Source organism: Lontra canadensis, unplaced genomic scaffold (genome assembly GCF_010015895.1).
Source record: "Lontra canadensis isolate GAN:19392208 unplaced genomic scaffold, GSC_riverotter_1.0 scaffold8, whole genome shotgun sequence".
Lineage (NCBI taxonomy): Eukaryota > Metazoa > Chordata > Mammalia > Carnivora > Mustelidae > Lontra > Lontra canadensis.
The window spans coordinates 34450387-34474112 of record NW_022631002.1 but is presented as its reverse complement, the minus strand read 5'-3'; the positions used below and the strand labels follow the sequence as shown (position 1 = coordinate 34474112).

Genomic DNA, 23726 nt, shown 5'->3' with positions numbered 1-23726 from the left:
GCCACCCAGGTGCCCCAATAATGAATTTTTAATGCAAAATCAGAATAGTCACTTAATAACTCCTCCTAACTCTACTCCCCTTCAAAGGGATGGTTAGGCTCCTTTTCTTTCTTTTTAAATTGATAATGGCATGAATCATGCTGGTAGCAGAGATAAGGATGAGGGATTCCCTTCCTAATTCTGGATGGTCCTACAGTTGGGGAAACGTCAGATATGAGGTCCAGTGTCTTGGGCTCAGTATTTCCTCCAAATTATTATTTAAGGACTTAATTGTGCACATTTTTCAATCTCCCACATCAGGGCCCCCATTCATTCACCGTCTTTTAGATTTGTCAACCTCTGGCGTGCTCTCTTCTTTGCCCCCAGGTCGGTTGTGCGCTGTGCAGCAAGTCTTTTAAGTAAAGTAGTGGACAGCCTGGCCCCATCCATTACTAATGTTTTAGTGCAGGGCAAACAGGTAAGTATCTGATTTTCAGACTCTCACTCAATCACATCCCAAAAGCTTCTGGAGAAGACTCTTGCTTTTAAATCTGGCAAGCCTCAATATCCTAGGCCTCTCGGCCACATTAACAATGGCTCAGGCATTTCTACAGAAGGCTCCTACAGAAGCAAAACCTAGTCTTAAAGATGCACATTCACTAAGTAGACCACCCCTTTTTCCTGCTGTATCTTAGAGATGTGGTTTCCGACTTCTGTGTTGAGATCAGTGAGGCTGCTGACCCAGAAAATGCAATAATGCCAACTAAAGTACTCCAGACAGGTTTTGGATAGGCAGGGCCAAGACAGGTGAATAGCGAAGGGCACATTTTTCCTTCTACTCCACATGAGATTCTTCTCACTCTGAGAAATGCTTTGACTCCCCAGATCTTTAACCCTTTAGGCCACTTCTTCCTATCGCTCCTTCCCTCCCACAAGGGCCAGCTCTTGTTAGCTCCTCCTCACAGAGCCGTCTCCAGTTAGCAGTGGTCCCTTTCTCCACTGGCTTCTCATGATGGACCTGTGACACTTCTCACAATCTGTCCTGGATCCCAGTTCATTTCCAAGTGTCCCAGGGTAGGCTGTGAACACCTGGAAGTCAGGGCCCAGGTCTTTTCCAGGACCTGTTCCAGCATGGGGTCTGGCTTGATAAATGTGACTTGAATTGAGCCTGTGCATGTGGGAATGCAGAGTGGGATGTGGCTGCTCATTTTTGTTTTGTTTACCATTAGCTCTAATTACCTGGCTGAATCATCACTGGTTGGAGTGAAAACCTGTTTGCTTTCTTTCTCTTCTCTGGGCATATGTGTGCTTTATCATGCTTTCCTGACAGTTGGCCTAGGGATATAATAAGCTTTAATAATATGAAATACTTTAACCCTCCTTAATAGAATCAGCCCGTTGCTCATATTTCAGGGCTCTTAATTCATTAAAACTGAAATTATTTCATCTTGACATCCAGATTAAAATGTTAGAATAGTAAATTCTTTTATCTTGTAATATTTATTAACAATGAAAAAGTGATTGTACTAATTAAAAACTCCTGAGAAAAAGTTAAATCATTTCTCACATATGTTATTTTCTCTGTTTTCTCCAAATTAATAGTAGAATTAATAGAATTTTCATCCTCATTCATCAGCTACATAGACCAAGGTACAGGAAGTACCATATCCATTGCTCTAACTCTCCACAGTCCTCATATCCAGCCACAGTCTCATATTGCTGTCCTGGACTGAGTTACCTCTGAGAGAAAGTAAATGGGCTTTGGGAAGCTATTTTTCCTTGGATTTTAGGTCTCCATAGTATATCTGAAAATATAGTTAATTCTACTACATATGAGTATATGAGAAGATTTTGGAGATCTTTGAGGTCACGGCATCTGACACTTGGAGAGGGGTGGGTTAGGGTTAGTCATGTCCATTCTGTGCATTAAATGGAGGAGACTTGCAGCCTGTGATCCTGCGACTCTGCCCCCCATATCCTAGAGGGCTTGTCGTGAGGCTGTGGCTGGACCACTGCCTGCCAGACCAGCACATCTCCTATGGAAACATTTATAGAGCCGAGTAAGCCTGGAAGCCTGACAGCCCCACTTCAGGTGCATGAAGTCCCTTTACTCACTGCATCTTACCACTTTACAAAAAAGAAATGAGAATAGAGCATTCAAAGTTTGCATTCACTCATTTATGAAATACTGCCCTGAGAACTGAAGTTAATACTGTTCCTACAAAGTGCTTCCAAATCACCTCAAGCTCTCTGGAATGGAACAGTGGTTTAGTCATCACTGCTTCCAGAGGCAGAGATGTGCCTTCCCTTTGTTTTCTTCTTTACACACTGACATTTTAATAAAAGTAATCACACTTGGACTAACTGGTTAGTACCACTTGTGATACAATAAACCAGCAGTTCTCAGTTTTCACTTCCTCATAAAGTTGGGGCGAAAGACCCCATGTTCTGCTCTCTCCCCTCAACTCAGAAAACACAAGCGCCCTTTGATACGCTTTTCATTTTCCTGCCTCTCATAATTGTGCACTGTCCTTGGAAGAGAGAGGGAGAGGGGTAATCAGGAGGAAGGAGGCGCTACAGACTCTTCTGGGGGGCCAGATGCCAAGGAGAGAGGAGAGGGACACAGAGTATTCCTCTTGCAAGCTTCAGCAACACTCTCTGCTTTGAGTTTTTGTTGTCATTTCCCTCTGTGCTTTCTCATTTCCTAGGCCTGTGGGCAGCCTCGTTTATTCCCCTCCACAGGTGAGAGATAGATCAACAAATATTTTAATACTCACTAGGTGCCTAACACAATGCTGAGATAAGTTGGGGCTACACTAGAACTATATGACCTTGCATCTGCCTTTCAAAAGGTGATAGTGTTGTTAAAGAGCAAAAGTTCCACATGAGAAACCATAAAAGAAGTGAAAAATATACTCTCAACTACTAAATTGTGTAGACTGTGCAGTAAAGTAAAACTATCCAATGTATTTTGGTTTCTCTGGGGAGTTTCTAGTACTAAAGTCATTCAGAATAATTTTCTCTTAATAGTTATTTATATTCCTTCCCTGCTTTTATCCACTCACCTTCACTCCCCTAACTGGGACCCTTACCTGCCCTTATATTTTAGACCAGACTGTGAACCATCATGAACTCCAGTGGGAGTCACGCTTTGAAAGCCATTTTAATAAATAGCAGGAACAGTTATTCTACCTAATTCCCTAGTTCACGTAGAGTAATTTCAGCCTGCCAGTCATCCTGAGCCTTGAATTCTTTTTCTTTTATCTTTTAGTAGCTAGGAAATTTTTGCAATAAAAATCTGCCACTTATAGGTAACTCTGGGTGCCTTTGGGCATGAAGAAGAGGTTATCTCTAATCCTTTGTCTCCGAGAGTGATTAAGAACATCATCTATTACAAGTGTAATACCCATGATGAGAGGGAGGCGGTCATTCAGCAAGAACTGGTCATCCATATTGGCTGGATCATCTCCAATAACCCTGAGTTATTCAGCGGCATGCTGAAAATTCGAATTGGGTGAGTAAAGTGCTTTGCATTTGCCTAAAGAGAATTGCTCAAGTTGTCTTCCAACAGACGTGGCCTGCCCCAGGCCTGATCGGTAATTAGGAAAGCACATCTTTCCCCAGAGTAATAGAGGCAACATCTGGGGGTATGAAGAAATAAATACCTGTGGCCTGAAAGAATATTCCTATTTTTTTTTTTTAATTTCCATGTTAAACATAATGAAGTAACACTGTTCTCTGGTAAAATCAAACTCCAGGGATTTAAACAACTTCATCATGCTTAAAAAACAAACAAACAAAATAACAAAAAACCACCACTAAGCGTAACACTTATAAAAATTCCTGTAAGTAAAATGGTTAAACCTTAAGAGAAGAATGATTTTCAGTAAAACTGGGTGTCAGGAAGACATACTGGAATAAAAATTTTTGTCCTTTTCAGAATATTCTACTGCATCCATTTTCTACCAGAATCTGATTTTTAATCATTAAAATCTTAAGTGTTCTGTTTGGAGGAGAAATTAAAAGTAAGAGTCTGGTGAACTTGAATCTTCTTAATCAAGATTTTTGTGAGGCAGTGTGGTCAGGCAGGCTGACCCAGCTCTGGCATTCAGTAGAACTGAGTGGAAGTCCTGGTTGCCACTTACCAATTTAGTGACTTGGGATAAATGATTGAGCCTCTCCAGCCTCACTTTCATATCAGGCTCATTGTTTTATGTGAGATGGAGTGAGAGGATGTGTTTTAAAAACCTACCACAACCAAATAAAGTATAAATGTTTCTTTTCTTTAATTTTTTATCACATACATGATTATCTCCTAATTGTCAGAATCAAACAATACTGAAGCATATAGAGTAATCTAATATATGGCCAATTTTGGGGTGGGGGTGTTCCTCTAGGGTTTAAAAAGAATTTAGAGTTTGTCAGACACAAATAAATGTGAATGTGTGAGTGAATAAGTGTATATATAGCTTGCTGGTAATATAATTAGATTATTAGTATCTTTACTCTTTCTGTTCTGCTTGATTCTCAATTTTTGGTAAAAAAAATTTTAAAAATTGCTCATTTTAATTATGGATTTATCTCCTCCTTGCATTTTTTTTCAGTTTTATTTTGTATATTTAAAATTTTTTTGTCCATATTATTTTATAATTTTAACAATATATCTTCCTTTGTGCCATTTATTTTCTACTTTAATTCTTTAAAAATTTTTTTTTTAAATTTCAAATATCTACAAAATTATAGAGACTAATACAATAAAGCCTCTGTGCTCATACTTTCACTCAGCTTCAAAAATATCATCATATGGCCAGTCTTATTTCACTCATACCTCCCAATTAATCACCCCACCCAAACCCCATCCAAGTTTAAAGCAAATCCATCATTTCATCTCATCTGTAAATACTTGAGTGTGTATCTCTAAGAGATAAGGACTTTTTAAAAACGTAACCATGATACCATTACAATGCATAAAATATAACAAATTATTTTCTGTCTGATATTGTTCCCATGGCTGCTTTGTTCTTTTGTCATTATTAGCTTAATATACTGTCTTCTCTTTACCTTTAATGTTCTTTTTTCATTTAGTATAGATATATCTATTATATTCAGCATCTATGCTGTATTTTTAATTCAATCTGACATTATCTTTTCATAGAAATATGTATTTTATATTTGTGCCATTTCTTTTCTATTTTGACTTATTAATTCCTATCATTTTGTTTTCTGTTTACTGCGCTTTCTTTTTATTTTTTCCTTATTTCTTTGTGTTGGATTGATTTCCCTTTCATTTCTTAGTTTTAATTTTGCACATGAGTATGAAACACTTTATAAAAAACAATTGCACAGTTTTTCCTTCAAAAATTACATGTAAAAAAACTAGGTGCTTATTTGGCAGTATCTGCATACCTCATGTTTCAACAATTCTCATTCTAGGAATTTAGACATATTTTATAGCAGTCTTCATTTCAGTAGTCTTTGAAATAGTGAAACCTTGGGAACAGCCTAGATATCCATCAGTAGGAAATAGTTTAAATTATTATAGCCAGAGACTAAAATGCTGTTCAGCCATTAACAAATAAGAGAAAGTCTTTACTGACATTTATAAATGTCCAAGATAAATTAAGTGAAAAAATAACTAAGTTGCAAATATATTATTCTGTTTTTTAATAAAAGAGCAATAATAATACTATACATTATGTGTATAATGCATATATGGGGAAATCTCTGAAAAATAAACATAAAATTGGTGTCTGTTATTTTCTCTAGGAGATTTCTACTTTTAAGTTATGTTTTTCAGTTTTATTTAAAGTTTTTTCATTTGAGGTTATTATTTTTAAACTGTTGGCCTGATTTCAATTATAGCTTATTTCAGGTGAATTTCCCAATCTTTATCTCACCTTTCTTTTGATCAAGAAATGAATTCACTCAGCATAGAACTTGACCTTAATTTTTATCCCTTAAAATTGTTCCTTTCAAAGATTTAGAGTTGTTCCAAATCAGCTATAAGAACTTGGAATCATACCCTGATTTGTTCAGTGTATTTGCTGTAATATTTTTAACTCCAACCTCTTGACTACACATAAGGATACAGAAATGGGTCTTTCATGTAAGTTGTCTCTAAATGAAAGGAAATGTGATTCTTTGTATCCATACCAGGTATTAAAAGTACTCTATTGTCCCAGGCTCAGGCATTTCTCTGAATCTGACTGAGAAGCAAAGGCTATAACTTCCAGAGCACATTCTTTGTAATAAATGTTCTATACAGGAGAGCCTCTTTAAGTGATAGTCATCCTTGCAGAGGTTCAAGCAAAGCCTGAGAGTAATTAACAGCTTCCCAGGATTTTACTTCCAATACTGTGTTTTTCAGCCTGTTAGTAGTTTTTCCTTTATTGCTTATTCAGCATTGTAGGCTAATTTATGTTCTTCTAAAAACCCATTGGAATTTTCTTTTTTGAATTCAAATCTGACCTGAAATTTCTCTTCACGGAAATGAAATATGTTTAATTTATTCTAAAAAGTTTTCTTCCTGTTTTTATATCTGCTACTCTGTATGTTCAGTGCCTCCATGAGAAACAATATACTCTTTTTTCCTTAAACTGTGCCCCCCAAAATAAAAATGTCAGGACAGCAGCATGTGACTTAGTATTTAATGATAGCAGAAAACCTCCTAATGAAGATTTGCCATGCAACTTTAATTATTCATTGTCCTGAAACTCATCCTGGAATTAATCAGGGCATTATATTTCCACTGTGTGTATTAACAATGTCCCTGCCCGATTCATTAATGTGTATTTCCCTCTCACGTGGGACTCACAGGTTTAGCTCTAAATACTGGTACATTTTCAGTTGGAGAGAAGTCTATTTTTTCTTAATAAGGTGTAATTTATTTGAGAAATTTACTTCTGCTAAGGATAGGGACTGCATCTTATCTTCCTGTCTGTGTCAGGGTCTAGCTCACAAGAGATGCTCAATAAAATTTGACAGATTATTTAATATATAGGTTATAAGCAGGTTCAGATAGCTTGCTTGAGCCAGTGGGGGGAATCTAGGAAAAACAAAAGATAGCATGTTTCTGTGGTCATTAGATAAAGAAATAAAGGACTCTTACTTTTTTTTTAAATTACTTCCTTTGTTTTTTTTTTCTATTTTTTAATTTAAATTAAACTAACATATAGTGTGTTATTAGTTTCAGAGGTAGAGTTTAGTGCTTCATCATTTGCACATAATACCCAGAGCTCATTACATCATGTGCCCTCAATGTCCATCAACCGGTTACCGCATTCTACCACCACCCCCCAATAGCAACCCTCCATTTGTTTCCTATGATTAAGGACTCTTTACTTTTGATAAATGTACTTAATTTGTACAAGCCATGTACTTCAGGAAATTACCAAGTTAAGCAGGGTCTTGTTTATATGAAACTCCACTTATAGATGTAGAAGGTAGAAGGATATAGCACTTTCCTCCCTTCTTTTATTAATGGAATGGCATAGCTAATCACATCAGTATGGTTCAAGTTGCCTTATCATGGTACCTCCCTAAATAGCATTCCTAATAAGGATTTAAGGGCATATGCATCTGAATAAAGTGGTTATTGTACTCAGAAGTTGACTATGATAAACTATTTCCTCCTCTTCTTCCAACATAACAAATATTATTTATTGATTGCCTATTATATACCATGCAATATGCTAAAATACTTCACATATATTATCTGATTTAATTGATTCAACAACTTTGAGGTAGGCACTAGTACCTCCATTTTAAAATCAACAAACTGAGATTCAGAAAGCTTAGATGACTTTAGTCAAACCAGTTTGTTAAAGTGGGATTCATACCCAGATCTGCCTAACTACAAAATTCTTGTTCTTTGATCCTAAGTATTAATGTTTTCACTTATATAAACTGTTGCTGTTTTCTCAGGGAAACAGACATTGCTGTTTTCCTAAAACCTTATGACCTTTATGGTCTCTTCTACATGATTTCAACTTGTGATCCATTTTGTATTCAAGTATTCATGTAGCAACTGTGATGTACATTGGCCCCAGATAGTTTTCGTCTTTTGTTTATCACTCCTCTACTCTGGCATCAGTACTGTTTAACATACAGTGCAGAGCACACCAAGAAGCCTGAATAGTTAGAAGTTAACATAAGAAATGAGATTTTGCCCCTTTATTCATCACGAGACTAAACCAATGGAGATGATGTGGAACTGATTCTAAATTAGCTCCTCATACACTGCAAGAAATGTAAAAAATACTGTAAAAGTTTAGCAAAGTAACTCTCCCAAGGTCATAAGACCACAAACCAGGATTTGAACCTAGAGTGAATCTCTCTAGTGTTCATGTTTCCCCAGCCCCAATTCCAGCTCATTTGTCTATAAAATAGGGAAGCTATCCTTGCTTGGGCTTCCTCATTGGATTGTGCAGATTCTGGATAAGGAATGTGAAGATGTTTTGTAAAACTTCAACAATATTGCCATGATATTCAGTAATTTGAGGTCCTCTATCATGTGGCTTTTTGGAGTACAGGTATATCTAGGGATATCTTTTACGTGCCAGAAATCCCAAGAAGGAGGAACCTCTCCCAGCCAACATCCATTCTCTCTCTCCCTTTCTCTCCTCTGCTCTTCCCCCCCCCGCCTCTATTCCAGTCCTAGGCTTGCAAAGACTCTCTGCTGCCATAAGATACGTTCACCATAGAGGTATCCCTTTCTGCCATGGTTGTTTCTCCTTGAGAACCCAATGCAGTGATCCCCAAGCATTTCATACAAAAACCTTAACTCAGAATCCCTTTTGGATATACTTTGTTGCCATGTGACTTGGTCTCACACTGCCATAACTTGATCATCCCTCATGAAATACTTGGTAGACCCTATACCTATGCCCATAGTGCTCTTCAGCCACATTAACAGAAAAGTTTTGGAACCTTGTTTCTATTCTAGGGATATTAGACAACTTTAGAGAAGTACTATTATCGTGTTTATGGGGCTTGTGATAGTGTTCTTCTGAAAAGGAAAAAGATATTTTGTATCTTTTTAAATATGTTTTTATTGTACTTTATCCTTAAGTCACTTTTACTCAAACCTCAGCTCCCTAACTCAATGGCTTCCTTGCATGTTAGTTTACTGCCGGCTGCAGAAACATACTTATATGTTTCTTTACAACAATTTACCTTAAGTTAGTCCCTAGAAGGTTTTAGTTTGTTTAATGATGAGCAAATTATTCATTCATAGGGTCCTTGAATGTCAAATTTCTTATAAACTGTTAAACTTGTTGCTTCTCTAAGTCTCCCCTTTCTGTATTATAGTGATTCCAGCATGATTTTAAAAGAAAGGGGAATGTTATGGAAAATACAATTTTTTTTTACTTCCTTAAAGGTTAAAGCATTTCAGACTCATTCATATCTAACTTTTTACTATTGTTTCTCTTGTTGATTATGAATAAAGAGATTGATAGTTCAGTCAGCTTTTAACACCATCTTCCGCCTGAAATGCCAACATTCACTAGGCTGAGTGCCCATAAGAAATAGGAACATTTATTTTAGTCATGGTACATTTATCCAGAATTCCTCTGCACTATGTGTACTTTTATCTCTCTGTTTTAACCTTTCTCGCTGAGGTTTTGGGGTTTTTAAAATTTATTTTTTTACATCACCCACTGCCTCATTTCTTTAAATCAATGCTACCATGTTTCTTTTCTCTTTCTTCCAAGGTTCATTCTGCCAATGCAGTTTTTCACTCAACATTACTGCTATCAGGTACTCCTGTGAACAAAATTAACCTGCTCACAGGAATGGTATTCTAGTCTGATAATGATTTGATTTGCTGTCTCATTATTGATTTGTGCTCCAGCTTTCATGTTGAAATAGATCAAGTTCCTGACAGGCCCATTACTGTAAAGACCTCCAATCAACTGCTTTCTGCTCTAGGTCTGTCAGTCAGGCTTTAGTGGGAGATAACCCCTGAGGATATATGTTATCAAGCCTTTTTCATCTCCGCTTTTCATATTGCCAGGACATCCTCTGTAAGCAATTATGCTTCAGACATGTCTTGTCTTCTGATGCCCACATCTGGGTCTATGGATCACACATCTGATGCTTAGAGAAAGCCATTGATGTCATAGCTACTAGACTGTAACATTGCTTATGCAGTAAAGGAAAGAGGAGATAATTAGAGGTCTGAGTTCATTAGCCTGGCTTGATACTCATTCAGAGGTCTCTGTTTTTGACATTTTATATTTATATGAAGTGAGGAAGTGAGATGATGGAACTCTCCTACCTCTGCTCTGATGATTTCAGGGGTAGAGTGAATGAGTCATTGTTCTCCAGTTACCAGACAGGAAGCTCAGTTTGCCTTATCAAATTACCACCCTCTCTGTATTAATATCAATCAAGTGTCTTCCTGCGCAATGTTCCCATCTCCTCTCATATGGCTTAGTGAATGCTTGCAGAGAGTTATACATTCACTTGTTTAACAGCAAACTTGGCAGACACTTCTTGGTATCTTCAAATTGGCTCAAAATGATTATTTTTAAAGTTGTGTCTTGCTATGAATCAGAGGCATGTTTTCAGAAAATGTCAGCTGTCCTCATTTACCAGTGATGTCAGATTTCCATGTACTTTGTAGTATATTTCACTCCTTGATCGGGGCATGTTAGAAAGAAAAATACCAATATATATACAATATGTTTACTAACCTCACAACAAGAGAGTTTTTAGAAGGATAATGTTATCCCTAGGACTATATAGGGATACTATCTACCTTATCATACTTCTCCAGGAGTGCTGAAGAATTCATTGTCCTCAAGTCAAATCTTGGCACACATGAAGGTTGTTCTGGTCATTTGTGTGTATATGCCACTCTCTCACTTGCTTATTGGCAAGTCGAGCATGTCCTTGGTTCTTTAGACAGACTGAATCTATACGGATGTGGTCCAACGATAACCTTCATTCTTTTGACCTTCCACATTTGCTTGCTTGCTTTTTCTTTCCCTATTTTGCATTAACTGCTTCTACATTGTAATGTCAAGTCAGATTTGATGACTTTGTCAGCGGGAATGAGGGTAAGAAGTGAGATGTTCTCATGCAAAGGAATTAATGCCCTTTTATATTAGTAGTTCTAAAAATGGATTAAATGTCTTTGAATTTTTTAACTATGTTTCTCACTTGGTAATTTACATTCTCTGTCTCTGACTGTTGTATAGTAGTTTATGTCTAAGACTTTTGCTGTTGTTTAGTCCTTTGAAGAATATCAAGCTAAATAGATTAGTTTGGCCAATATTTTTGAATGAATAAATGTATTTTAATAATTTGGCTGATAAGTTATATTAATTTGTGCTAGAGTGAATGGAAAACAGTCACCTTCTTTCTTTGGTGACTGTCGAGTATGATGTTTTCTGTAATTTGGCTCACAGAACTGCTGAGATTTTATGAACAGAAGGAAAAAACCCTAGGGGAAGTTTTTAGATCTCCAGCTATCTTTATTTATGGTACTAAAGATTTGAAAAGGTAAATATGATAAATAATGGTCAGTTTTAATAATTCAAGTTTTAGAGGACTTTAGAAGGTTAGTGTTTTTAAAATTTTAAAGTTATTTATTTGTTATTTAATTTAGAAGGGGACACGTCCTGAACTTAAGTGGATATGGCCCTTGCTTAAGTAACTCCAAGTCTTCAGTGTAAAAATTGTATTACCTTTCAACAACCTGAATATCAGAGGTCAAATAAAAGGAGTTTGCTAACATTTTTCATGACTCTATAATTTCAAAAGCTCTTTAACATACATTGTCTTATTTATTCCTCAAAATAATTCCATAAAATGAGCTGAATGAGTAATATTCCCATTTGAAAAATAATTTGCCAGTGGGACACATTTGATGAGTGACAGGATTGATATTTAAGCCTATCTTTATTATTTTTGCTTTTCATCATAAATAGACTAAATGTTTAATAATAGAATAATTTGATAAATTCCCACATGTCCATAATTTAAATGGGTATAGGCAATTGTTAGCAATTTACATTTGCCTTGCTTCCATTTTTTTTTTTTTTTTTGGCTGTAGATTATAAAGCAAATTCCAGACATTTTTGCTTTTACGCCTCAATATTTAAGTAAGTATATATATCTTAAAAAGGACATTTTCTCAGTAATCACAATACCATTATCACATCCAACAAAATTAGCAATAATTCCTTAATATCACCTAATACTCAGTTCCTATACACATTTTTGTGGTTGTCCTCAAAATAACTTAAAAAAAAAAATTGGGATCCCAAACAAGGCCCACACATGGCATTTGTTGTTATGTCCTTCAATCACTTTTAATCTAGAATAAGACCCCTTAACCCAGACTTTTCTTTTCATGCCATTGACTTGTTGAGACCAAAGGGCAGGCCTTCAGATTTTTAATTTGATGTTCTTTCTTTTACAAAGTTGCCTCAAATGTAAATGTGAAATATTAAACAAAGAAAATAATAGAAGACTATTATAACCTGTAACATTAAAAAGTTTTTTATTTAAAGAGAGGTCCATGGAGCAGTTTATTATAACTGAAATGTCATTTTAACGGGTAATTTCATAAACAACTTTAACATCACAGCATCCAAAGTAACTATATTCTTGTGGCTTTTAAGCTGGTATAACATTTTGACTAAATACAGTTCATAAAAATGAGGATGAAGATAACATAGTTTTAGTCCAGCTTTTCTTTTCAACCTATTAGAGAAATAAAAATGGTAACTCACATGTTCTGTTGTTTTGTTTATTTTTTTGTTTGCAAATGCTTTGTCATCTTTATTGTTCTTACCAATGAGCTAGTATTAAATATTTATTATGCACTATCAACAGAAATATTAGTAAGAATATATATATTAAATAATTATGTTCTGTCCTTATAAATCTCTCATGCATCTCAGTTAAATACCTATCTTCCAGAAATGACAACAACAAAGAATACGTGAGAGGTTAGGAAAAAGAACTGAGAGTTGCCTCAGCAGATGGCAGTGAGATTAGAGCGGTCAAAGAATAGGGGTATTTGCCTTGTGGCCTGTGGGCTGGCCCAGCAGGCTGGGACATATGCCAGGCTGATGTCACCTGGGCTCAACTGGGAATGCTTCACAGTTTTCTTATTCTTTTCCTCTGAGAGGCATTAAAGGTATCCCGTGAGGATGCATCAGTGTTGTTTTGCAAAGCAGCCTTGGCAGAAAGGACTTTAATCTTTTGATTATTTCCACCCAACTTTTTCATCCTCTGTACCTGCAATAGCCTGTGGGCTGTCTTTCGAAGTGTATCAGGACAAAGATAATGGCATATTTGAGTGCAGTCACTTAGGCACTTTAAATCTTCACTGCTGTAACTAGACATTTCTTCCAGTGGTTTGGCTACACAGCTTTCCTTTGGGAGACAAAGTAGCATGGGTGAATGAAGGCACATTCTTTCTAGTTGCTGAGCCGCACTGTCTCTGTTTGTTATTCAGTGTTCACCGAAGGATTTAAGGATAAAGCTTGGGAATCTGCTGTGTAAAACTAATTCCCTAGCTTTTCCTAATGGTGTGTAGAGTTCTGGTCCCCTAAGGCACAGTATTATTTCCGTGATTTTCTTTGGTTTGCATAACTGGTTTATCTGAGTTCTTTCCTCAGAATACAGTAAATGAAAGAAATGAGACGAAAGTATAAAAATAGTTATTCAAAACTTCTTAAATCAAAAAGTGAAATAATTTACATATAAAATAATTAAATATTTTACCTTGGAAAATACAAGGCACACAAGTAGTACTCCAGTTGCCTAAGTAATGACATTAAAGCTTCTTCTGCAATAAAAGTAATTATTTTATGAACAGCATTTATCTATTAAAGAATAGAATCTTTAAGAATAAGTACATGAACAGCATTTAAATATCTGTAAAGGAAGGATGCCTAGATGGCAAAGTTGTTAAGGCTGTGCCTTCAGCTCAGATCACAATCCCAGGGTCCTGGGATGGAGTCCTGCATTGGGCTCCCTGCTCAGCGGGGAGTCTGCTTCACCCTCTCACTCTGCCTGCTGCTCCCTCTGCTTGTGCTCACTCTCTCTCTCTCTCTCTCTCTCTGTCAAATAAATACATAAATAAATAAAATATTTTTAAAAATATATCTGTAAAGGAGATTCTTCTGAAATCTATTGGTTAAAGTACATTCTCTAATATACTCATATGATTGAATTATAATTAACTGTGTTCTTGTATTTCAAAAGAAGATACCTCTGTCCCCTCCAATCACAAGGGAATGACTGCAAAGTAAAAGAAATAGGTGTAAGTGCTTACCCTTCCTGGGAAGGGAACGTTTATGTAATAGCGTATCTCAGCCCATTTCCAATTCCAATGAATTGTTTCTATCCTGCTTGTTTTTTGCATATATCTAGTATTATGAAAATAATAGTGTAGCAGCTATTATATACTGTATACTTTCGTACCAAATTGGTAGAATCTCATTTAAGAAGAACCTAAGTCCTTACATGTTTTCATATTTACTACCTAACTGCATGTGCAAGAGCAGGGGTCTTTTTAAAGAATCTGATCATGTCATATAATCTTGATGGAAGTAATTATATCAACAGTTCAGAAAATTCAGATGGCTTTTTCTTCATTCACCTTTCAATGGGTCAGTGCTGCCAAGGGTATTGCTGTAAGAAGCACAAGGTGATTTTATTTCAAGAGTTATTGATTCATGCTTTTCCTGTTTTGTTTTAGGTGGATCATCCATGCTATGGAGTATGAATTACAGATCCGTGGTGGAGACAAGCCAGCCAGAGACTTGTATCAGCTGTCACCTAGTGAAGTTAAACAACTTCTTTTGGATATTCTCCAGCCTCAACAGAATGGAGGGTAATGAAGACCTATTGTTACCTCTAGGACACTCTGGATTTATAGTAACATTATGCTTTGATATATATATATGAAATTAATAAGGTGGTAATAAATAAAATGCAGCAGAATATCAGAGATCACCCTATGAAGTAGATAGTGTATACAAAGATACTAACCAAAATGTCTATCTTCACTTGTGATTTTGTGTTGATTTTAATTTTTTACTCTTTTCAGGTATAGTTTATCAGTGTTTCTTAATTTTTATTATTTTGTATAGAATGTAAAACTTCACACTGTGTTGATCAATTCCCTTTCTGAATCTTTGTAGCACTTACCATCTCCTCCCAACACTTTGGGATAAAGATATGAGTTTGGTAATGTTATTTGAATAAGTTACCTGTGACTGTCTCCCTAACTAAGTAAACTAAAAACTTATTCAGGGCTAAACCATTTCATAGACATAACTTGTGCTAAGCTTAGAATAAGAGCAAAACACATACTTGTTAAATGCATCAAATTGAAGAATATTTTATTATAGAAAGAGATTTAATATAATTATTTAGGCAAGCATGTATTAGCACTATTTGTGTGCCTGATATTTTCTAAGGTGGTATTTATATCCTTAGAAAAGAAGTCTTCAACAAAAGTAGATCTGAGCAAATGGGAAGATATCTTTGTTCTTAAAGAGGAACACACAACATTATAAAGATATCAGTTATAAACCCTACACCTAAAGGAGCTGGAAAAAGAACAGCAGATAAATCCTAAACCCATCAGGAGAAGAGAAATAATAAAGATCAGAGCAGAAGTCAATGAAATAGAAACCAAAAGAACAGAAGAACAGATCAACAAAACTAGGAGCTGGTTCTTTGAAAGAATTAGTCAGATTGATAAACCCCTGGCAAGACTTACTGAAAACAAAAGAGAAAGGACCCAAATTAATAAAGTCATGAATGAAAGAGGAGAGATCACAACCAACACCAAAGAAATGCAAACAATTATAAGAACACATTATGAGCAACCGTATGCCAGCAAATTAGACAATCTGGAAGAAATGAATGCATTAAAGAGAGGTATAAACTACCAAAACTGAACTAGGAAGAAATAGGAAACCTGAACAGACCCATAACCAGTAAGGAAATTGAAGCAGTCATCAAAAATCTCCCAACAAACAAGAGCTCAGGGCCCGATGGCTTCTCAGGGGAATTCTACCAAACATTTAAAGAAGAATTAATACCTACCCATTCTCCTGAAACTGTTCCAGAAAATAGAAATGGAAGGAAAACATCCAAACTCATTTTATGAGGCCAGCATTACCTTGATCCCAAAACCAGACAAAGACCCCAACTAAAAGGAGAATTATAGACCAATATCCTTGATGAACACAGATAAAAAAATTCTCGTCAAAATACTAGCCAATAGGACCCAACCATACATTAAAAGAATTATTCACCACGACAAAGTGGTATTTATTCCTGGGCTGCAAGGTTGGTTCAACATCTGCAAATCAGTCAATGTGATACAATACATTAGTAAAAGAGAGAACAAGAACCATATGATACTCTCAATAGATGCCAAAAAAACATTTGAAAAAGTACAGCATCCTTTCTTGATCAAAACTCTTCAAAGTGTAGGGATAGAGGATACATACCTCAATATCATCAAAGCCATCTATGAAAAACCCCCAGTGAATATCATTCTCAATGGGGAAAAACAGAGAGTTTTCCCCCTAAGGTCAGGAACACAGCAGGGATGTCCACTATCACCACTCCTATTCAACATAGGATAGAAATTAAAGGCATCTGAATTGACAAAGAAGAAGTCAAGCTCTCACTCTTTGCAGATGATATGATACTTTATGTGGAAAACCCAAAAGACTCCACTCCAAAAATGCTAGAACTCATACAGGAATTCAGTAAAGTGTCAGGATATAAAATCAATGCATAGAAATCAGTTGCATTTTATACACCAACAGCATGACAGAAGAAAGAGTAATTAGAGAGTCGATCCCATTTACAATTGCACCCAAAACCATAAGATACCTAGGAATAAACCTAACCAAAGAGGCAAAGAATCTGTACTCAGAAAACTATCAAGTACTCATGAAAGAAATTGAGGAAGATAGAAAGAAATGGAAAAACGTTCTATGCTCATGGATTGGAAGAACAAATATTGCGAAAATGTCTATGCTACCTAAAGCAATCTACACATTTAATGCAATCTCTATCAAAATACCAAGAACTTTTTTCAAAGAAATGGAACAAATAATCCTAAGATTTATTTGGAACCAGAAAAGACCCCAAATAGCTAGAGGAATGTTGAAAAAGAAAGCCAAAGTTAGTGGCATTACAGTTCAGACTTCAAGCTCTATTACAAAGCTGTAATCATCAAATATGGCACAAAAACAGACACACAGAGTAATGGAAAAGAATAGAGAGACCAGAAATAGACCTTCAACTCTATGGTCAATTAATCTTCGACAAAGCAGGAAAGAATGTCCAATGGAAAAAAGATAGTCTCTTCAACAAATGGTGTTGGGAAAAATGGACAGCCACATGCAGAAGAATGAACTGGACCACTTCCTTACACCACACACAAAAATAGACTCAAAATGGATGAAAGAACCCAATGTGAGACAGGAATCCATCCACATCCTTGAGGAGAACACAGGCAGCAATCTCTTTGACCTCAGTCATAGCAACTTCTTCCTAGAAATATCACCAAAAGCAAGGGAAGAAAAGGCAAACAAAGAACTATTGGGACTTCATCAAGATAAAAAAAAAAAAAAAGCTTTTGCACAGCAAAGGAAACAGTCAACAAAACTGAAAGACAACTGACAAAAAATATCTAAAGATATTTGCAAATGACATATGAGATAAAGGGCTAGTATCCAGAATCTAAAAAGAATTTGTTTAACACCCAAAGAATAAATAATCCAGACACAAAATGGGCAGAAGACATGAACAGACATTTCTGCAAAGAAGACATCCAAAAGGCCAACAGACACATGAAAAAGTGTTCAACATTCCTTGGCCTTAGGGAAATACAAATCAAAATCATAATGAGATACCACCTCAGACCAGTCAGAATGGCTAAAATTAACAAGTCAGGATATGACAGATGTTGGTGAGATGCGGAGAAAGGGGAACACTCTTACACAGTGGGAATGCAAGCTGGTACAGCCCCTCTAGAAAGCTGTATGGAGGTTCCTCAAAAAGTTGAAAATAGTGCTACCCTATGACTCAGCAATTGCACTACTGGGTATTTACCCCGAAGATACAAATACAGTGATCCAAAGGGGCACATGCACCCCAATGTTTATAGCAGTAATGTCTACAATAGCCAAGCTATGGAAAGAGCCTGGATGTCCATCAGCAGATGAATGGATGAAGAATATGTGATGCACACACCCACTGGAATAATATGCAGCCATCAAAAATGAACACTTGCCCTTTGCAACAATGTGGATAGAACTAGAGGGTGTTACACTAAGTGGAGTAAGTCCATGAGAGAAAGACAATTATCATATGATCTCACTGATATGAGGAATTTTAAAAGCAAGACAGAGTATCATAGGGGAAGGGAGGGAAAAATGAAACAAGACAAAAGCAGAGAATGAGACAAACCATAAAAGACCCTTAATCTCAGTAAACAAACTGAGAGTTGCTGGAGGGGAGGGGAAGGGAGAGATGGGGTGTCTGGGCAATGGACACTGGGGAGGGTATGTGCTACGGTGAGTGCCATGAATTGTGTAAGACCGATGAATCACAGACCTGTATCCCTGAAACAAATAATACATTATATGTTAATTTAAAAAATGGTATCAGTTATAAATGTAATACAGTAGCAAAAAAATTCCAACAAGCTGTTTATGGAGTTAGACAAGGTAATACTAACTTCATATGGAGAAGCAAACATGCAAGAATAACTGGAACAACATAAAAGAAGGACTGGCCCTAACAGACCATGAAATGTCCTGTAGAGCCTCTATGATAAAGAGTGTGACGCGGGCACATGGACACAAAAATAGGCCAGCTGAACAGAGTGGAAAATCCAGAAACAGACCTTCAACCCATATGGAAAGTTAATGTGTGATAGAGGTGACATCTCATGTCACTGGGTTAAGGGTGAAAATTATTTATAAATTGCGGTGGGACAACTGGATAGCCATTTAGGAAAAGATAAAGTCACATCCATACTTTATACTGGACATAAGAATAAACTCCACAAATAGATTTGCTATCTAAATGTAAAAAATGAAACCATACCAGCGGTAAAAGAAGACCTACCACTTTAACCTCAGTATGAGGCTTTCTAACTAGGGCTCAACTCTAGGGGTATTAAAAGATTAATAAGACTATATAAAAATTTAAAACATCATTTTGCATGGAAGAAAATATATAATCTCAGAAGACAGCTGAGAAACTGGAACAAAACATAGGCTATAAAGGGCTACTATCCAAGAATTCTTAAAAACTCAGAGACAAAGAGCAAAAACCCAAGAGAAAAATGGGGAAAAATATGACTAATCTATTTATTTAAAACATAGAAAAACAGACCTTAGATTGAAAAGATGCTTAAACTAACTCATAATAAAGAGAAATGTAAATTAAAACATGTTGGGATACCATTTCTCATCTATCAGACAGACTGGCAAAAGTTAGACAGTATGACAAACATTTGCTGGGGCTGTAGGGAAACAGACACTATTAATTCCAATTAGCAAGTGTAGATGGAATGATTGAAAAGGAAAGTCACCATTAGAGAAATATAGTAGTAACAATTGTTGCAGGCAAGAACCATCATGGATGCTAAATTTAGTGGATGGAAATATGATGAGAAAGGAAAAATTTGCTTAATTCAAAAGTATTTCACTCAAGATACTTTTTAGTTGCAAAAGGAAAAATAGTAACTTTATAATGAGGGAACCCAGTAGACTCCACCTTAATCAAATGATCAAGGTTAGCATCCCAGGAATAAGACACATCAGTATCATGTGCTCCCTAATATGATATACCAAAAAGCACAATCACTTCTGGGTATTCTTGCCAAAAATGCATAATCTAAGTCTAATCATGAGAAAACATCAGATAAACCCAAATTGAGGTGCATTCTGCAAAATAACTGACATTTCCAAAATGTTAAATTCATGGGAGATGAAAGAAGATTGAGGAACTGTCACAGATTGGAAGAGCCTACCTAAGGAGTCTTGGAAACCAGATGCAGTGTGGGGTCCTGGATTGGACCCACAACCCAAACAAGGACATTAGTGGTAAAATGACATAATGTGAATACGGTCCATAACTAATAATATTGTGTCAGCATTCATTTCCTGGTTTCGAGTATTTTTATGTAAGATAACAGAAGTAGGAGAAGCTGAGTATACAGGAGCTTCATGAATTACTGTTTTGACTTCTAAGTCTAAAAATTTTTAAAATAAAAAGCCAAAAAATAAAGAGAGGTCCTCAAAAATAATGCATCTCCATTGTGAGTTTTCATGTATTTCTACTTTCTTTGTTGTTCTAAGCAAACTTTTCCCTTTTATAATACTAACCATGACTTTATAGAACTCTGAAAACATCTTTTTTTTCTTATTGCCAAACAAAGGGAATAGGAAAAAAATCAAATGCAGAGTACTGGGTATTCAGTTTTGCACCCTCATTATCCAAAGTAAAAACATCACCGAGAAACCCCTACCCCTTTGGCCTTCTTCTCTTTGGCGTAGCACGGAATGAACCCAGCCACACAAGACTGGGTCTACCAAAAACAATAACAACAACAACAAAACCAAAACAAACAAAACCAAAAACAAAAACCAAAAAACCCAAAAAAACAAAAAAAACAAAAAATGAAAACCCAGCATCCAAAAAGGATACCTCACTCATTTGTGCAGTTTTAAACTTAATTGGTCCTCTTTTATCAGAACAAAAATGTCTTTTTTCATTATACTGTCTCCTGTATAGCTATTTTCCTATCTAGAAATATTTTTGGTCACATGCTTACCTTGTGGTTGATGGCATATTTCATTCAGTACTTGTTTCAATATCCAGTATAAAAAATACATATTTGTTCCTATATATAGCTTTTGGAAGAATATACGCTATGTCATTTGTGTATTCTTTTCAAATTATGCAAATTCTGCATCTTTAGCAGTTTGTGAAGGAGTATTATATCTTTAAGATGTATGTAATACTTAATCCATGAAAACAAAAGATCTAGAATTTTGACTTCTCACTGTGGTATGATTATTATAACATGTAAGATCATATAGATGATTTTCCAGCACTAGTACTTTGGCCATATTTAAATAGAAAAATAAATCGAAGGTTTTAGGTATAAGGTTTAAGGTCATTTCATTAGGTACATAATACTTTTTTGAGCCTTCATTACTTACCAAATTTTTATTAAGCATCTTTTTGGAAGAGTGTATAGGAGTGATCAAACCTTACAATATCCATGCTTTCATGAAGTTTATATTTTATTGTATGTAAGGACCACATGAAATTATTTTGAAATTGGCTGCTTCTGTGTTTTTAAATGAGCTTCTTTGCATATTAGGAAGTCCTTTGATCACATAGTGAGCAACCTTATAACTTACTAGAGACTATTGTTTTGCCTATCAAATTTTTAAAATCTTGGGGATTTTCTCCTTTCCTGCAAGCTCTGTTTTCACTATGAAATATTTAGTAACCCCTGTAACACATGGTAGGCATGCATCATTGATGGATTTTCGTTTTTGTTGCTCACCCTATTGAAACAATGAATCTGTATTGAAAGTTCTACTCTCTATGAGAACAACCTTGCTTTTCAGCTCTGAGGCATTTTCTTTTGGTCTACAGTTGTTGGCTGAACAGACGTCAGATTGATGGGTCTTTGAATAGAACTCCTGCTGGGTTCTATGACCGAGTATGGCAGATCCTGGAGCGCACGCCCAATGGTATCATTGTAGCTGGGAAGCATTTGCCACAGGTATAGCCCCACTGTATTTGTGTCATTTAAGGGACCTAAGGGAGTAGGGAATTCTTTCCCCCTCTGCATTGCCAATAACCTTTCTCCTTATTCCATTTTCTAAGAGTATTTAAAGGAAGGGTATCAAGATACCTGAAGGGAAGAACTACTAAAAAATAAGATACCTAATCAGTTGGGCTAGAAATTTTTTCCCCCAGTCTGAATTACTTTAATTTTTTAATTTTAGTGCCCCTCTATACAAAAGCCTTGCTTTTTCCATATCCATTAAGTTGTATTTAATTAAAAAAAAAAAACTAATGATGTACTGTATGGTGACTAACATAATACAAAATTTAAAAATATTTTTTGTATTATTATATTTCATATGTTTCAGGGAAACTCTGTGTTTAAAAGAACCATATGTCTAAACTTTTTGCCAAGCAGCTGTCCTTCTTTTGTTTATTTATTAGTGAAAGTTAGGCTTTCTTACGTTGGCATAACTATGAGTGCAGGTGTTCCTTTACCACCAAGTGATAGTGAGCCAGTGCTGGAAAACCTCACAAGGAATAAAACATACATTCAAAAGACAGAACCGATTCAGACCAAAAAAATAAAGTGGCTTAGTAATGCTGTGGAAAGGGAAATGACTGAATTTTGGTGAATGTAAAAATTGTAATAACTTTTTAGATCATAGAAAATCACTTAATTTACTCAAGATATACACTTAGCTTTGATCCAAATGAATTAGGGCTCCCTCCTTCAGGTGGCTTCCCAAGTTATATAAACTGGCTTGCTTCTTTGATTTGGTTATTTTATTTGATACTGACATCTAACTCATTCTGCTTATACACAAACGAGAATAACCAGGCCTTTTGGAAATGGAATACTGTATTTGTTTTTTGTGTTGAAATGTCAACCAAATTACTTTTTATGAAGTTATTTATTTGAATATAGTATTCTTAAATACACATACCCATACCTATTTTGTTTATATGTACACAGTATTTCTGGAAGGACCCACAAGACACTGGTAGCATTCTTTTCTTTGCCTTGGGGAAGAGAACTGTGGTTTGAGGGCACAGGGTGGGCTTTTCACCGAAAACCTTTTTTAGCCGTTCAAATTTGAACTAGGTAAATCTATTACTTGTTTTTAAAAATGAATAAGAACTGTTAAAATTATTCTTTATACTAGTCACAAATTGTTGGGTGCTTATATTTGGTTATGAATATAGGGGCTCCTTTCCTCTCCCACATGCTCTGTGACCCTCGTATGAGGCAGCACTATCTTCTGTGAACATAGAACAGGCCTCCATTATTCCTGCTCTGCTTATGCTAGGCCTCATGTCTGCACACAGTGGACTATGGCAACCTTTTGTTAGCTTCTTCCCCAGGCCCTGCTAGTAGCTACCAGATTTTAATTTTGTGATTGCCCAGGCCACTTACATTTTGTATCCTCTCTTTGCTAACAAAAATAACAGTAGATGCATGTTAAGTATTTTTACATGCCAGGCACTTTTCTAAGTGCTCCTTTAATCCTCACAAAATGTTCTTTTGAGGTGGGTACTTTATTATTCCCACTTGACAGATGAGGAAACTGAGGCATAGCTAAGTGGTTTTCCCAAGGTCATACATCTAGGAAGTAGTTGACCCTGAGTGTGACACATATCCCCTCCCCTATCCCTGGTAATTTGACTTAGCCTTTTGTCTTAACTTCTCTGCTATATTGCCTACCCCATGTTGTTCCATAGAGTGGGAAGTAGAGCAAGCTTGATGTCCCTTCTCTAGGTTTATCATAGTTGCACAATAGCTAGGTTGACTTTTCAAATGAGATCTCTTAAAAGGAAATTGATATGAAACCATGACAGGGTTTTTCTTTCTTTCTGTAGCCCTACTAATCCCATTGCTAGACATCTAAAGAATTATAATTACTGTGTTTAGCAACTGGGCTCACTTTCCCCAA

At 35.9% G+C, this 23726-nt stretch overlaps 1 protein-coding gene across 4 annotated transcripts in view; it reads left to right on the top strand.

Annotated features, from left to right (window-relative positions):
- The window catches only part of PHKB (phosphorylase kinase regulatory subunit beta), a 233228-nt gene that overhangs the window by 204799 nt on the left and 4703 nt on the right, over positions 1-23726 (top strand). For 2 of the 4 annotated variants that reach the window (XM_032854563.1, XM_032854564.1), the window contains 4 exons: positions 367-457; positions 3291-3493; positions 14702-14836; positions 21658-21787. In XM_032854563.1, the coding sequence (XP_032710454.1) occupies positions 367-457; positions 3291-3493; positions 14702-14836; positions 21658-21787 (559 nt within the window). The remainder of the gene's footprint in view (positions 1-366; positions 458-3290; positions 3494-14701; positions 14837-21657; positions 21788-23726) is intronic. The other 2 variants (XM_032854565.1, XM_032854566.1) reach the window with 2 other exon arrangements.